The 15,913-nt window shown below is 49.3% G+C and overlaps 1 protein-coding gene across 1 annotated transcript in view; it reads right to left on the bottom strand.

Annotated features, from left to right (window-relative positions):
• MAPK1 (mitogen-activated protein kinase 1) overlaps window positions 1–15,913 on the bottom strand; it is a 417,351-nt gene that overhangs the window by 228,464 nt on the left and 172,974 nt on the right. The window contains exon 2 of the mRNA XM_078667885.1: window positions 7,279–7,461. Coding sequence (XP_078524011.1) covers window positions 7,279–7,461 — 183 coding nt within the window. The remainder of the gene's footprint in view (window positions 1–7,278; window positions 7,462–15,913) is intronic.

Below are 15,913 nucleotides of genomic sequence, written 5' to 3'. Positions count from 1 at the left end.
AGGTTGCGCAGACTGCATTGAAGGTTCCGAAGGAAACCTGTTCCTATAGTCCTGCAGCATCAACTGAAGATCAGAGATCAGAGAGGCGGGCATGGCCACCATGTCCTGCCCTAAACCAGGTGGACGTCGCTCTTGTGGAACATAGTGATGCAACTGTTGGCCACCTGTATGCTCGTAATATTCCTCCGTTTCAGTCTCCTGCAATTTTACATTCAAGTATGAGGGACAGTAGGCGTCTCCATAATGGCCACTCTCATCCTCATCCGACTCATCATCCAGAAGCATTGTCGGTGGATGCGACGAAACTCGTCGCGGAGACGTCATTTCCGGTGTAATTTTCATCTTCTGCAGTGGAAAATGCATTTTGACCCGTTGACTGTCTCGTCGACGGAGCCGTCGTCGACGGTGCAGCAGTTGTCGATGGTATTGTCGATGGAATCGTCGACGGTACAGCGGCCTTCGTCGACGAAATCTTGGTCGTCGACGGAATGATCGTCGACGACTTCGTAGACGAACTCGTCGTCATCACCATCAGCGTCGCAGTGGTCGTCGACGTAGTTTTCGTCGTCGACGAGGCAGTCGACAGCACCTTCGACGAGGCCGTCGACAGCACCTTACCGGAGCTCATCGTCGTCGACGTGGAAGAAGCTATCGCCGACGAACCGGGAACCTTGAATGACGACAAAGTCGTCGACGTGGAGATTGCTACTGACGACGAGCCCGTCGACGGAGCCAAGGAAACAGCGGGAATTTTCACAGAAGCAATCGTCGTCGACGTACCTGATGTTTTCGTCGTCGACGGACGCTGTTTTTTCTCCGGCCCGGTTCCTGGAGTGACAGAAGAGTATTTGTCACCGTTTTTTTCATTTTTGGACGGAGGAGAAGTGATAGTAACCTCCTTTTTGTCCTTTGAGGCTGTAACCAATCCAGCAGCCTGTCCCTGCCTCTCCTTTTCACTTCCGTGAGGAGATTGAAGGGGACCAGCCCTCTCAGACCGGTCAGAGATCTTATGAGGGGCTTTAAGAGGGGGCTCAGCTGAAGAAGAACCAGGGGGAGACCTACCCCTCTTCCTGGATCTGTGAGAGGACGCTAGAGATGTTGAATCCTCTTCATCTGATGAGAGCACCTCCTTCCGAGTCTTCATCTTTTGAAGCCAGGTCAAAAGCCGACCCGCTCTGTCACGAAGTGTCTTGGTAGAGAAGGTTCTACAAATTTTGCAGTCTGTGGCCTTGTGGTCCGGGTATAAGCAATAAATACAGTTCTCATGCTTATCTTCCACAAAAAGTCGTTTTTCCCCCACAAGAGGCACAGGACCTGAATAAGGCCTTCTTCTCCTTGTCAGACATGTCTTGATTTCAGTAGAAAAATTGAAGAAATAACCAATAAGATTGAGAAAAACTGAGCAGAGCTCAGTGAAGACTCCCTAGCACAACGTGCTGGCGAAAAATCTGAGGCTCTGAGCTCTCTCAGGAAGGTTCTATGGGGTGAGGCTGCTCTGATTGGTCCTGACAAAAGTTTGGTCTCTTTTACACAAAGAGGGTGATAGGATACAAAATGAGATGAATGAAATGAATGAATGAAAGGGGTTTTGTAGAGCGCGACTGCTGCCCAAGGGCGTCCAAGCGCTAGGTAGAGGGAATAGTACTCTGAAGGACGGGGGGAGAGAGCTGGGGGGGGGGGTGGAGTATTTAATTTCTGAAAAGGAATGTTATTAACTCTTTACGGAAGGACGAGAGGATGGGATTGGACCTTAAGGGAAGGGAGTTCCATAGTTTAGCGGCATTGAGCGTGAAGGACCTGCCTCCTGCTCTGGAGCTTTTGTTTCTGGGAACTGCGACAAGGAATGCGTTCGTAGATCGGAGTAGCTTGCCGGGGCAGTAGGGGGTGAGAAGTGTGTGGTTGATCTCAGGGCTAGCTCTATGGAAGGCTTGATGCGATATGCACAGGGTTTTGAATTTTATTCTTTCCCCGACAGGGAGCCAGTGGAGTGACCTGATCCCTGACTTAGCTGATTCTCTGCGGGGGATCTGGAGTAACGTACGAGCTGCGCAATTCTGAGTACGCTGGAGTTTCTGCAGCACGTATTCAGGGGCTCCCAAGTAAAGGGCGTTGTTAAAGTCAAGTCGGGACTGGATGAGGCCCTGAATGACAACCTGCTTGGCTTCGAAGGGCAGGATTGGAAGGATCTTTCTCAGCATCCGGATGATCCCGAAGCAGGTTGCTGCTGTTTTCGTTGCCTGAGTGTTAAAAGTGAGGGTTTTGTCCAGCCAAACTCCCAGACTTTTGATGTCCTCCTTCGGAGTTGGGGGTGGGCCTAAACTGGAGGGCCATAGTTGGTCGATGGGGGTGGGAGTGGGGGGGCTGAGGAACATGATCTCGGTTTTGTCGCCGTTGAGTTTTAGTTAGGATGCGGTCATCCATCTCCTGACATCCTCCATGCAGGCTGCCAGGTTGGATTGGGGGAGCCCGCTGTTCTTCTGTGCCAAGGAGACCACCAGCTGTGTGTCATCCGCATACGAGATGATCTTGATACCATATTGGCGGACGACCTCAGCCAGTGGTCTCATGTACACATTGAACAGCTTAGGGCTCAGGGAGGAACCCTGGGGTACCCCGCAGTTTAGAGGTCTGCTAGTGGAACAGGAGTCACCGTTGAAGACCTGAAAGGTCCTTGCGCTCAAAAAGGATCCCAACCAGTCAAGAGCGTCTCCGGAGACTCCCAGATCGGATAGTCGACACAGCAGGGTTTTGTGGCACACCGTGTCAAACGCGGCGCTCAGGTCGAGGAGGACCACTGCCACTGACCCCCCTCGGTCCAAGATCCTCCTGGATCCTTCCGTCACGGCTAGAAGAGCCGTTTCCGTACCATGTTTAGAACGGAATCCTGTTTGGGTGGAGTCCAGTAGAAGATTCTCTTCGAGGAATTTAGTGAGGTGGAGATTAATATGCTTCTCCAGAATTTTGCTTGCCCAAGGCAACAGGGAGATTGGACGGTAGTTGTTAGGGTTAGGGTCCGTGGGATTGAGATTGGGCTTCTTAAGTAGTGCTTTCACCATTGCCTGTTTCCAAGTAGGGGGGGAACCACTCTGTTTGCATGGAGCTATTGAGTAGCTCCATGAGGGTGGGGAGGATGACTTGGTTGGCCACTTGGTTAGCCATGTTCATCATGCAAGGGGGTGCTGGGTCGCGGGGAGAGCCTGATTTTATCTGTTGTGCGAGGGATTGGAGTGATTCTAAGTCTAGTGGTGGGAATTCATTCAAGGATACTCGCTGAGGGTGTTCTATAGCGCTTGGAGGTTGGGGTTTAGTGGTGATAATCTCTGGGCCAGGGCTGCGGAGGATACATGTATTTTATTAATCTTTTGATACAAAAATTCAGCTAGCTCGTTGCATCGAGATAGTCAACTGGGGCTGTGGGAGGGAGATCTTGGAGAGGCTTTTAACTACTTGGTATATTTCTCTTGGCTTGGATCTGGCTGCCATGATTTTCTCTTTGTAATAAGTGGCTTGAGCTGTATTTATTTCGAGTTTGTAAGCCCTAATAGCTTCCCTATACCTGTTTTTTTCAGTGGTGACGTATCCTAGACGCCACTTCCTTTCAAGCTTTCTGCACTGACGTTTTAACTCCCTGAGCTCCTCCGAGTACCAGGGGGCAGTTTCTCGTGCTCTTTTCAATATGGTTTTCCTGGTGGGGAGGATGGAGTCGATGGAGTCCTCGATCCATTTATTGAATTTCCTGCTGTCAGGTATGGGGCTCTGGGAGAGGGAGGGCTTTGAGGTGGATAGGAGGCTCGACCACTGCTCTGGCGGGAGTCTGGACCAGTTTCTCATCTTTCGTGAAGTAGGGGTGGGGGGAGTGAATCTGTGGGTGGACCAGTTGAGGGGAATGAGAAAATGATCAGTCCAGGGGAGGTGTGTGATAGTACCAACCGTGAGGTTGGGGCAATTGCTAAAGACCGGGTCAAGCAGGTGACCTTTGTTATGAGTGGGGGACCGGATTAATTGTTCTAGTTGGATAGCGGCTAAGCTAGAGACTAGCTCATTGGCGGTGCTGTCAGTGCTGTTGTCGAAATTAATATTAAAGTCGTCCAGCACCGTGAAGTTGGAAGAGGACATAGCAGATTCGGCCTCTAGCGAGGAGTGGAAGTGATTCAATGGGCCTGGGGGGCGATACACAAGTGCCCCTGTTAAACTGTCGTTGGGGGTGAGTTTGAGGCAGAAAGACATGCTTTCGCAATCTGGGATTGAGTCCAGGATGCAGTGGCACTGGTATAAAGATTTATAGATAATTGCAAGGCCTCCTCCTTTTCCGCTTGTGCGGTCCCTGCGAGAAATCTGGTAACCCGGGGGAAGTGCTTGGATCACATCTGGGTCAGTCTGGGGTTAACCAGGTTTCGGTTAAAAAGACGGCGTCAGGAGCCCACTCGTCTAATAGCAGGAAGATTTCAGCGCTATGTTTTGGCATGGACCTGCAATTTAAGAGCAGTAGGGTGTAGTTTTGCTGGACCGGTCTGAGCCGGGCAGAGTGGAGGCTAGTGTTGCAGCGTTGACAGTAGGTGGGGAGGTTATGGGGATGAGGTCAGTGAAGGCAGCTAGCATCCGTGGGGGGTTTAAGTGTGCGGAGGGCATCAGCGCTATAATGAGTCCTAGGAGGGGGGCCAGGGGGAGTGGCCCCTGTCCCTGGCCGGCCGCGCGCAGACGGGCTTGCCTTTGGCGCGCTGGCGGCGTGCCCGCTGCGCGTCCGGGGGAGGCACATTATTTAAGGGGAAGGGGTGGGCGTGGCCTGTGGGCTCTGGCAATGGCGGCGAAATAATTTTTCCTACCCGCGGCAGCGCTAAAGTCCGCTGAGCGGGGATGTCAGGTGGCTTTTGAGGGGGGAGTGCCCAGGGACAGGTGAGTCAAGTTAAAACACACAAGTACAATTAAAAAAAAAAAATATCGAGCGTCTCTCCCGGCTAATCGCCTCAGGAGTCTATGTCCTGTAAGGCGTCCCGTCCACGGCGCGACTTATATAGGATTTGGTGAGGGGGGCGTGGCCTCCCGGCAGGGGGCGTGGCCTCCCGGCAGTGGGCGTGGCCTGTGGGCATTGGCAATGGTGGCGAAATAATTTTTCCTACCCGCGGCAGCGCTAAAGTCCGCTGCGCGGGGATGTCAGGTGGCTTTTAAGGGGGGAGTGCCCAGGGACAGGGGAGTCAAGTTAAAACACACAAGTACAATTTACAATTTAAAAAAAAAAAAAAGATAGAGCGTCTCTCCCGGCTAATCGCCTCAGGAGTCTGTGGCCTATTTTTCTCTTTTGTTTCTATGGTTGGGATACTACCGAGGCTCCCATTCTGACGACTGGGAATGATACAAAGCATTTGAATCTATGAAAGTTCCAATACTGGGGCAAATTTAATTCCATGTGCAGAAGGCTTCAGTGACCAATACATGACCAGACATTACATTGAAAGCAGAAGGGAATATCTAGTGGGATTTCACAAACGGAGGTTGCACTTCCAAATTTAAAGAAAAAAAGCCCTGAAGAAGCCCGTGTTGGGCGAAACGCGTTGGCTGTGGATGCACTGAAATGAAATAAAGCATTTATGATCTTCAAAATCTGCGTGAACGTCCATCACTCCTGTCTTCTCTACTTTTAAATTGTATGGCATCTTGAGCCAGAAATTGTGATCTGAACGTTGCCTCTCCAAACGTTTGTTAAAAAATCCTCGCCCAGCCTGTTGGCATCAAAGACACCCTAAGGAACCTCCCTTGGAGTGGTGTAGGTATCCTGGTTCCTGGGGTATCCAAAAGGTAGGGTTACTCTCCAACCTTCTGTCTGCCACAGGGTCTCCTCAGGGTCCCCCTGGAGAACACTTTGTATTTGTGCTTACTTACCGGTTTACATTTGAAGCATTGGGACTACTGTGTTGATATCTCCAGGTAGGAGATATACCAATGTGTTAGTAAGTGTGTATAATAAATATATTATTTTTATAACTACACTGTGTGGTTCTTTTTCCTTTAACCTACACTAGGATTAGTTCTGGCTAAACAAGGTGCTTAACATTCCTTCTGGACTAAGCCTGAAGGCTGCTCTCCACAGCTACCACTTTAATAGCTTTCTATGGTTGTCTAAGTCCACTAAAATCCCCATCAGGGTTGTCTGGATTAGTGCATGGTGCTTCACTTAAATAAGTGTGCACCATATACTAAGCCAACCTCCTACAGGGGCGAAATTGTTGAGGTTATGGTCTTGCAGAGTAGGAAAGGGCTAAGCAATGTGCCACGGCCCATCTTTTCTTGAAGCATTCAAACTCTGAATCGACCTTCTCACCAATCAGGCAAGACCCATCGAAAGGCATATTAAAGAAGCCTGCACACCACCAGAGAAGCCTGTGGCTCTAAGTGTGTCGCTGAAACACTTTGCTACTGCTGATTATTCTGCCCAAGCACCCTGTGTTCAGACCTGAATGTACAATGTATTTGAACGCAGCCAGATACTCATAGTTTTAAGCAGGTTGGCCTGAAATTCCTTGTAGACTGCCAGAAAGACTAACCGCAGGGCCGGACTGGCCGTAGAGGGCACCGGGCAATCTCCCGGTGCGCCGCACAGGTGGGGGGCCGGTTTGGGGCTCCTGGGGTCCGTTTTTGTTACAGGGCCGTTTTTACAGCATAGCTACAAAATCGGCCCTTAAACAAAATCGGCCGAAAACCGGCCCTGGCAAAGAGCTCGGCGGCACCCACAACCCCCGGGGAGGTGGAGGGGGGGAGGGGGGGGGGGCAGGGGCCGGTCGGCCGAGCACTTTGCCAGGGCCGGTTTTGGTTCCAAGTCCGGCCCTGAATAACCGTAGCCCATATAGCATGGCAATATGTCCCCTTACAACAGCTGGATTTGACTAACCGGAGAGCTAGGCTGGCCAAGAAAATCTTCCATTTCCCAAATGTTTCTATTTGTTTTGACTTTTCAGGGACAGTCAAACTATTTGCATCAGACGAAGACCCACAGTGGAATCTCCAAGCCAGAGCACCTTGGCTCTTAGTACATGGAATACCCACTTTCCAGAAATAAAAACAAACTGTTACAACGTTTATTTCTGATATTTAGATACTCCACAAACAATGCAATACAATACACACTGCAACAAAAGCATGAAATGTAATTGTGAACACTAAACCTTACTGTAATTCCTTATTCAAACACAAATAAGTAGACAAAACTCTTGCTAGGACCAATTTAACTATTCCTTCCATTGTGCACGCAATACAACCCAGCATCTTTAGACCACAAAAGGATACACATCCTTCATTTGCTCGATGGAAGGTGCCCGGATAATGTCATTGATTCCAATAATGTTTTCATGTTTAAAGCGAAGTAGGATTTTGATCTCCCTTAGAGTTCGCTGGCAGTATGTCTGATGTTCAAAGGGGCTGATTTTCTTGATGGCAACTCGGACTTTACAGACATTATCATAGGCGGAACTGAAGAAGAAAAAAAGAATTACATAAAACAATTAGGCTCTCGAATCTCAGCGTTGCATCAAAAACACTAAATGAGCTTTCAGCAACAAAATCAAGATGGTGACACTGCACTTAAAAGAACAGGACTACTAAGTTTTCGTTAAATGAAATAGAACATTAAGAGCGGACTCATTAATGCTTACTGGTGTGTCAAAGATACTTTTTCACTAACTCACAAGAAAAATCTCCTAGAGGCAGTTTTAAACTATAAAAAGCTTATTGGGATCACGATGAAAACCTAACTGAATGCCATGCGGATGGCCCTGTCCAAGACATGTGTAGACGGGACCTCCTGCTTTAAGAACACTAACAACTGGCATGCTGGACGCTGTAATCTGTGTGGGATCAGAGCACCAGCAGTTGTCACCCACGTAACTCCCTGAAGTCAGAGAGTTGAACAAATCTGCCTCTCCCATATCATGGAGATTCCAGCCATGACGATATGAAAGCTGCCACCCAGGACCTCCCCCTCTTAAAACTGGATATACCCGGACATTAAAATGCAATCGAGTAGGCGAAGCACTCAGACTGTGAAGTGAATGAAGGCTGTGAAGACAAACACGTCTATTACATAAGGAGTAAAATCGGTTATATTGTAAAGATTCACAAGGTGACAAAAATAGGGTATCACACCACGTGGGTGATAGCATGGTAACAGAAGACGAGATGTACAATGCAAATCGAGTCAAATGGCCGTAAAAGCACCAAATGTATGCTGAACCATGTAACAAATTAGTGGGGAAGCAAATATTCATGCGCAATAACCTCATTATACCACTACAGAATGATTTGTGAAGCCTTTTTTGATGATCAATAAAAATATATATATATATTTTTTTATTGGACAACATGGAAACAACTCAAAGTACGAATACCCAATAGAAATCCTGGTAAATGAAGAGGCCCAACCACAAAATTCTTCTCGGTCCAAGAAGGTTTAGATTGAAGGTAGTTGAGATTCTCATTTTGGCCTGGCATGTACACAGAGGTCAGGAACCATTATTAGTCAGGCCATATATGTCAGGAACGGGGATGTAACATTTACTCAGAGCCCTCCATTAGCTTTTTTCATGATGAAAGTATCATTCAAATACATCAGAATGGGTCTAATCGTTCCTCAGGAGCAACTCGGCAGGAAAATAAACCCATTTTAATCTCAGTAGACCATGACAACAGAATCCCAGGCGCATTCCCTCCAATGTCTGTTGCAACAAAAGACACTAAGTGCTCTACCATGTGGTTTTTTTACATTTTAGAGAGGCTCTTCCTCATCAGGGTGACAACTTCGATCCCCTAGTCATTCATTCGAGGCTATAAAGAAACATGGCATCATTGAGGAATCCACCATCCCTTTAGAGTGAGCCGATCATGTTAAACCATAGTAAACAAGCATTTACAATGTAATGGTTTCGCCTTTGGAAAAGTTAGAGCTATTGGCATTGTAAATGACAAAATTTGTATTTATGTGTTGGTTTTGAAAACAGATAAATAAATGGCATTGTCATTTACATTGCCATTAGCTTAATCTCTCGCAAATGTGAGACCTATTGTACCCTACGGACGAGCTCAGCAGACAGCAATTACTACCACACACACACACACACACACCCAGAGCCCCCCACACACACCCAGAGCCCCACACACACACACCCAGAGCCCCACACACACACCCAGAGCCACACACACCCAGAGCCCCACACACCCAGAGCCCCACACACACACACCCAGAGCCCCACACACACACACCCAGAGCCCCACACACACACCCAGAGCCCCCCCCACACACACACCCAGAGCCCCCCCCCCACACCCACACCCAGAGCCCCCCACACACACACACACACACACCCAGAGCCCCCCCACACCCACACACACACACCCAGAGCCCCCCCCACACCCACACACACACACCCAGAGCCCCCCCACACCCACACACACACCCAGAGCCCCACACCCACACACACACACACCCAGAGCCCCACACCCATACACACACACACACCCAGAGCCCCACACACCCAGAGCCCCACACACACACACCCAGAGCCCCACACACACACACCCAGAGCCCCCCCCCCCACACACACACACACAGAGCCCCCCCCCCCCACACACACACCCAGAGCCCCACACACACACACACACACACACACCCACACACACACACACCCAGAGCCCCCCCACACCCACACACACACACCCAGAGCCCCACACCCACACACACACCCATACACACACACACCCAGAGCCCCACACCCATACACACACACACACACACCCAGAGCCCCACACCCACACACACACCCAGAGCCCCACACACACACACACGCCCAGAGCCCCACACACACACACGCCCAGAGCCCCACACACACACACACCCAGAGCCCCACACACACACACCCAGAGCCCCACACACACACACCCAGAGCCCCCCACACACACACACACACACACAGAGCCCCACACACACACACACACAGAGCCCCACACACACACAGAGCCCCACACACACACACACCCAGAGCCCCACACACACACACACACACACACCCAGAGCCCCACACACACACACACACACACACCCAGAGCCCCACACACACACACACACACACACCCAGAGGCCCACACACACACACACACACACCCAGAGGCCCACACACACACACCCAGAGCCCCACACACACACACACACCCAGAGCCCCACACACACACACACACACCCAGAGCCCCACACACACACCCAGAGCCCCACACACACACCCAGAGCCCCACACACACACCCAGAGCCCCACACACACACCCAGAGCCCCACACACACACCCAGAGCCCCACACACACACACACCCAGAGCCCCACACACACACACACCCAGAGCCCCACACACACACACCCAGAGCCCCACACACACACACACCCAGAGCCCCACACACACACACACCCAGAGCCCCACACACACACACCCAGAGCCCCACACACACCCAGAGCCCCACACACACACCCAGAGCCCCACACACACACCCCCAGAGCCCCACACACACACCCCCAGAGCCCCACACACACACCCCCAGAGCCCCACACACACACCCCCCAGAGCCCCACACACACACACACCCCAGAGCCCCACACACACACCCAGAGCCCCACACACACACCCAGAGCCCCACACACACACCCAGAGCCCCACACACACACCCAGAGCCCCACACATATATATATATATATATGTAAAGTAATATGCGGCGCAGCTTTCGACGAGGCGAAACCTAAAAATGAGGGTGTTACATAAGTAGTGGAGCACAAATGGTTCCTCAACATGCAGTAAGAGCAACACGAGGTACCCATGCTCAAACTCTTGTAAACCACAGCACTCTCAGGACAAAAGTAAATTTAACAGAAGGTAGGGAGGGAAAAGTTGTATTATTTCCCACACACCATTTGTAGAATGAGAACAGTAGTAACTGGAAGATCAGTTGCCAAGTTTACCATAAGCTGTGTTGCTCACGCTCTCGAATGAGTAAAAAGGACTGACCGGTCTTGCAGGAATTCGAACTTTTAGGATGCTCAGAGATTCCATAAAGGACTCCATTCAATTTAGGAGCAATTATATCAACTCAATCGTGGAGTCTGGCAGACATTGGGGGGCTCAAAAATGGAGCAGACTTCTAAAATTATAACTTGAGGGCAAAGCATGCCATGACATCAAAGATCACATGCTGTCCCGTTCACATTTCGGTCAGATCTCGCTAAACCTAACAGTGCAAAAATACGGACCATCAGTTCTGGACTTGCCAGGACAGTCTAGGGTTATTAAGATGTGTGCCATGATTCCTACACTTTTCAATGAATTAAACATGACTTGGCTTTGCCGAGAAGGTCTGGTGGGCACGCGCATTAGAGTTCACAGGCCAATAAGGTGCCCAGTTTGGGCACAGCACCCTGCTAACTGAAACCGAGCCCACGACATGACTGGACGATTTATCTTTTATGGTACACGCAGATTATGTTAGTTCACAAATCAAAAACAGACAAGTCACTGTTAGAAAGCAAAAATTCACAAATCTTATGAGTAAACTTGAAACATATTGAATCTAAAGACACACTTTCTTAATATGATCAATTCGAGATGTTTCTCACAATAATATTGCATAGTCATCATAAACCTCATTGCATACTATTTACACATTGCTGGTTGCGTGTTTACGTCACATGTCGCTAGAGGTTTAAATTTTTTTCTCGCTACCAAACCACATTTGTGAAACCCCACCACCATGGTAGTCAGAGAAAGGCCGAGGGCAGGATGATCCCAGTCTAAATACTTGCATCGCTCCTGCGATGCCAGACCGCCTACAACACACATATCGTGCAAGTCTTCACAATACCACAGACCAGTGTATTGTGAAAAAGGCCACTTTATTTGGTCGGGTCTGCAGTAAATCAACTTCATAAAACGCAATTCATGTATGAAAAACCCCAAGCCTCACTAATACATGGTAATAAACCTGACAAACCCCCTCCCTGAAGGTTCACTCCCCATATAACCAATTCCTACCCACAGCTCTCACACACCCCATCTTATTTTCCTATTTAACATCTCACGTCCATTCTTGCTACAGCCAGCTCACCCAAGAATGCCCCAATACTCTTCAGTCTCATGCTTAACCAGCTACAACAGTCCCTGCTCTGTGCTCCCGCCCCTGAAGGATGGATACACCAGCTCGTGACTCGCCATCCCCCCCCAATTACCACCTATAGGCAATGAAACTGCACCTGTCCTGTTGTGGAGAACAACCCAAGCATACCCCACCCCATCCCAACCAACAAACTTCAAACGCATTGTTCCTTTCACCACCCTGCACAAGCCAGACAGACGGTGGGTGGATCAAAAATTCCTTTCTGACCCCACCTCCCCCAGCGCTCTAAAACTGCCTACGCTACTGTCCACTGGATCAAGGGTCAGCGAAGAGGCTGGCTCCTGACACAGGGCCCTATTATAAATTTGCTACAAATCCCACCCTCTCTGACCCCCCTAGTTCCACTTGTCCAAATCACCCCGGAGGGACCGGCCTGCAAGACTAAGCTCCCCCCGGATCCGCCGATGACTCCAGACTACAACAGCGCAACTTTACACGTGGTGCCCATGCTCAAATGTTGTACATGGTCTTGTTTGTATGGGCCCTCTTCTGCGGCACAATCAGACGAAACTGCTGTAATGACTATTATTGTCTCTCCTTTCGTTAATCATGTATCATAACAGAAAGAAGGGCGTCTGGGGGTGAGGGCAGGCGGTGTATTTAGAGTAACTGCATGTTTGCAGTGTTACTTTATAGCAATAAGAGAGCTTTGCACTTTCTCACAGCTTACTACAATACAATACATAGATTCCGAAGGATACACCATGAATGTCTGCATTACCCTTCAACGTCACTGCAAACCCATGTACACCTCTCTTATGCCTGCCTAGTTCTGGGTGCCGGTGTAATGAGCTGCTCCTGTCTATGTTTTTCTTTGAATTCTGGGACTTGTAGTCCTGGCTCTATAATGGAATAAACAAAACTACACTTCCCAGCATTCACAGAGAAAACTGTTCTGGACCAGCTAATCACGCATGTGACACTTGGCAGGGCTTACCATCTCTTTTAAACTTTATTAAAAAGTATTCCTCATCTCAGGCAGGTTATACTGTCCTGTTTTGTCGTTTGTAAAGTCCTGCTAGTTACACTTTCGATGTTACATTAGTAACTCTGAATGCGAAAAAAAGTATTCAATGAGCTGCAGAGGTAACATTGGTTTTATAAGCAAAACGAATAAACCAACGGTTCAACTCACGTCTGGCTTATCCCGGTTTCAAAATGTGGTCACCATACAGGATACTAAATATGAAAAGCATCGGGATAGGCTGATCAACCAATGGCGTTAACAGTAAAAGATGGGGGGGGCCTGAAACGTTTACATGTCACAAACATTCATGGTCCTGCGGGGGCCCCAGGAGGGTCTGCAGATGGCCTACGTTCAATTCTAGCTGGCAAAAGTCAACATGGAGCAGCTCTGTGTCATGTGTGCAGAAATAGGCTCATAAACAAGGCTCCCGCGCGCGCTCTCGCTCTGAACCCCAAAGCCTAAGTTCTTGTTCTCGACACTCTACATTTTAGCCAGGCACGTGCACGCTCGGCCTTCAAAGTACCCCTGCAAAATCAGCAATGTCCCCAGATGACCAGCGTGCACAATGTAGGAGAAAACAAGTCCTCAGGGACTGTTTTCACAATCGAGCCAGGGTTCACGTTTCACTGAAAATACACACAGCCCCTGGACTCCTCCCCCCGCCCCCTCCCACACGGAGCTCGTCCTCCCCCCAAACTTTGGAGAAGGCGGAGGGGAGGTGCTGGCTAGAGCTCAGTAGACAGTAAACACAGCCCAAAGACCCGCCCCTTTAGCCAGAAATCTAGGAGGCGAGGCAGCGTGGCTTTTAAACTTCAGTGAGTTCCATAACTTTCATTCCACAAAAAGAACCGGCGTAAAGATGGTGGAGCGCATGATTCGCACGGGAGGGTACACGGTCCCATCTTCAAATACAAACAGAGCTTGTTACAGGAAGTTCAGGCACACACAGGATCCGGTTTCGTTGATAACCCAAGGCGGCCACTTCCCCCAGCTACCTCCCCCTCTGCACAGGAAATGTTTGTGTCTGAAAGATCAGGAGCGCAGATCTCCTGCCCAGGGTGCGATACCACTCAGTGCACCCAAAACGCTCCACTCTGTTGCCTAACTGTATCACTTGACGTTAGGGACGGAAGTATTTATGTGGCCGATTCAAGGAGCTACATGAAAGAAGCTATGTCACAGTGCTAGATCACAGAAAATGTCAACAGACACATGCGCCCCAAACTAGTGAAAGCAGTAACCAGAGGGCCGAAACAAAATGGAACCAGGCCTAAAGACATAGATACTTCATAATTAAGCCTCAGGACCCTTGGCGCCATCGACATGGCACGGGGAAAGACTAGCAGGTCTGTGGGTCGTTTAGTGGTCTTTCCCCTCGAATTTAAATGCCCTTTCACTCTATGCCCGTGTCCAACATCTAATGAGGTATCAAATGGAGGAGTGACATCGGGGCCACCTTCAGTCAGTCCATTTTTTTACCCGACACAACTCTGCGTCGCAGGCACACACAATTGAAAGGAAAGTTCCACAATTAATACAACAGTTGGACAAAGAAACGGACTTGCAGAATATGTTTAGAATGTCATTATTCTCCACAACTCTGCACTGGTTGAAAATGTCGCTGCAGAAAAGGGCGGCTTGTTCAAACGAGTTTAGTAAGCATTTCCTTCTGTAGCTCCTGATTATTTTTAGTGACCGCGTTGAGTACTTTGAATACCTACTACCAAACTCTGCTGCTTAGCTTTACAATTCTAAAATAAATATATTTAACTTGACCCCACGCCCTTTCTTCTCAACATCAACGCATTGCTAACCCTGCTTTGTGTGTCGTGCGTTTTGTTTCTTGTTGCTCTGAGTGAACTACTGTGGAGGCGCGGTTTGCTTTTCTTGTCCCTTGATGGTTAATTCAATAAAGCAAACTTACAGCTTCTCTTAAATGTGTATTTGCATGTAGGATGGCAACTGCTGCGAGTTTAAATTGAAGAGAAACCGGCCTGTCGCTGACCAAGCAGAAATTAATGGACCTCCGAAGATGCTTTTCTTTGTAGTTTCTAAAATGCCCCATGGATGATAAGGACGTACGAGTCAATGGGTCTCAGTTAAAATGCATCTGCTGAGGTACTGGAAAGGCAAGCAGGGATGTGTTAAGCATTGTGGTCGTGCGGGTTGAGGGGGCGGGGGTGGCAACCCGACCCTTGTCCAAACTGCAATTGCAAAGACAGAAAGCAAGGGGGCTGGCTGTGTCCTTGATAATTCCAGTGAGGTGCGGGGGAGGGTGGGCGACTCCCCCTCCAGATGCGCCGACTTGAAACACACATTAAGTGAAGCGGAGTGGAGACAGCAGCATGTAGACAGTGCAGGTCTCCCACCTAGTGACAGAGGGGACGTGAAGAGTGAGTACACAGCCGCAGCTCCTCCCCTGGAAGCAGTGCGCTGTCACCAACATCACCACCTTATTTTTATAGTGTAACACACCCCGCTTGTGGGCGCGGAGATTGGTACACCTGACAGGAAAAGGCACAGAGTTACACTGTTCAAGAAGGCATTGTCAGGGAAAGGCCCACCCACACACCATCTCGTGTACGAGGCGGCAGTATTAAGAACTAGAAAAAAATGAAAGGTGTGTGTGTTAATGCGACTGTAAACCCAGCAGGCATAGTATGTGTGTGATACTTCGCAAACAGGGAGTTAAGCTTCGCGGCGTGCCGAAAGCATGCTGATTTAGAAATGTGATACAAATGTGTAAACATCTAGC

The sequence above is a fragment of the Lissotriton helveticus genome, chromosome 11 (assembly GCF_964261635.1).
Source record: "Lissotriton helveticus chromosome 11, aLisHel1.1, whole genome shotgun sequence".
In the NCBI taxonomy this organism is placed as follows: domain Eukaryota; kingdom Metazoa; phylum Chordata; class Amphibia; order Caudata; family Salamandridae; genus Lissotriton; species Lissotriton helveticus.
The sequence above is the reverse complement of the archived record's forward strand: the minus strand, read 5'-3'. Positions and strand labels throughout refer to the sequence as shown.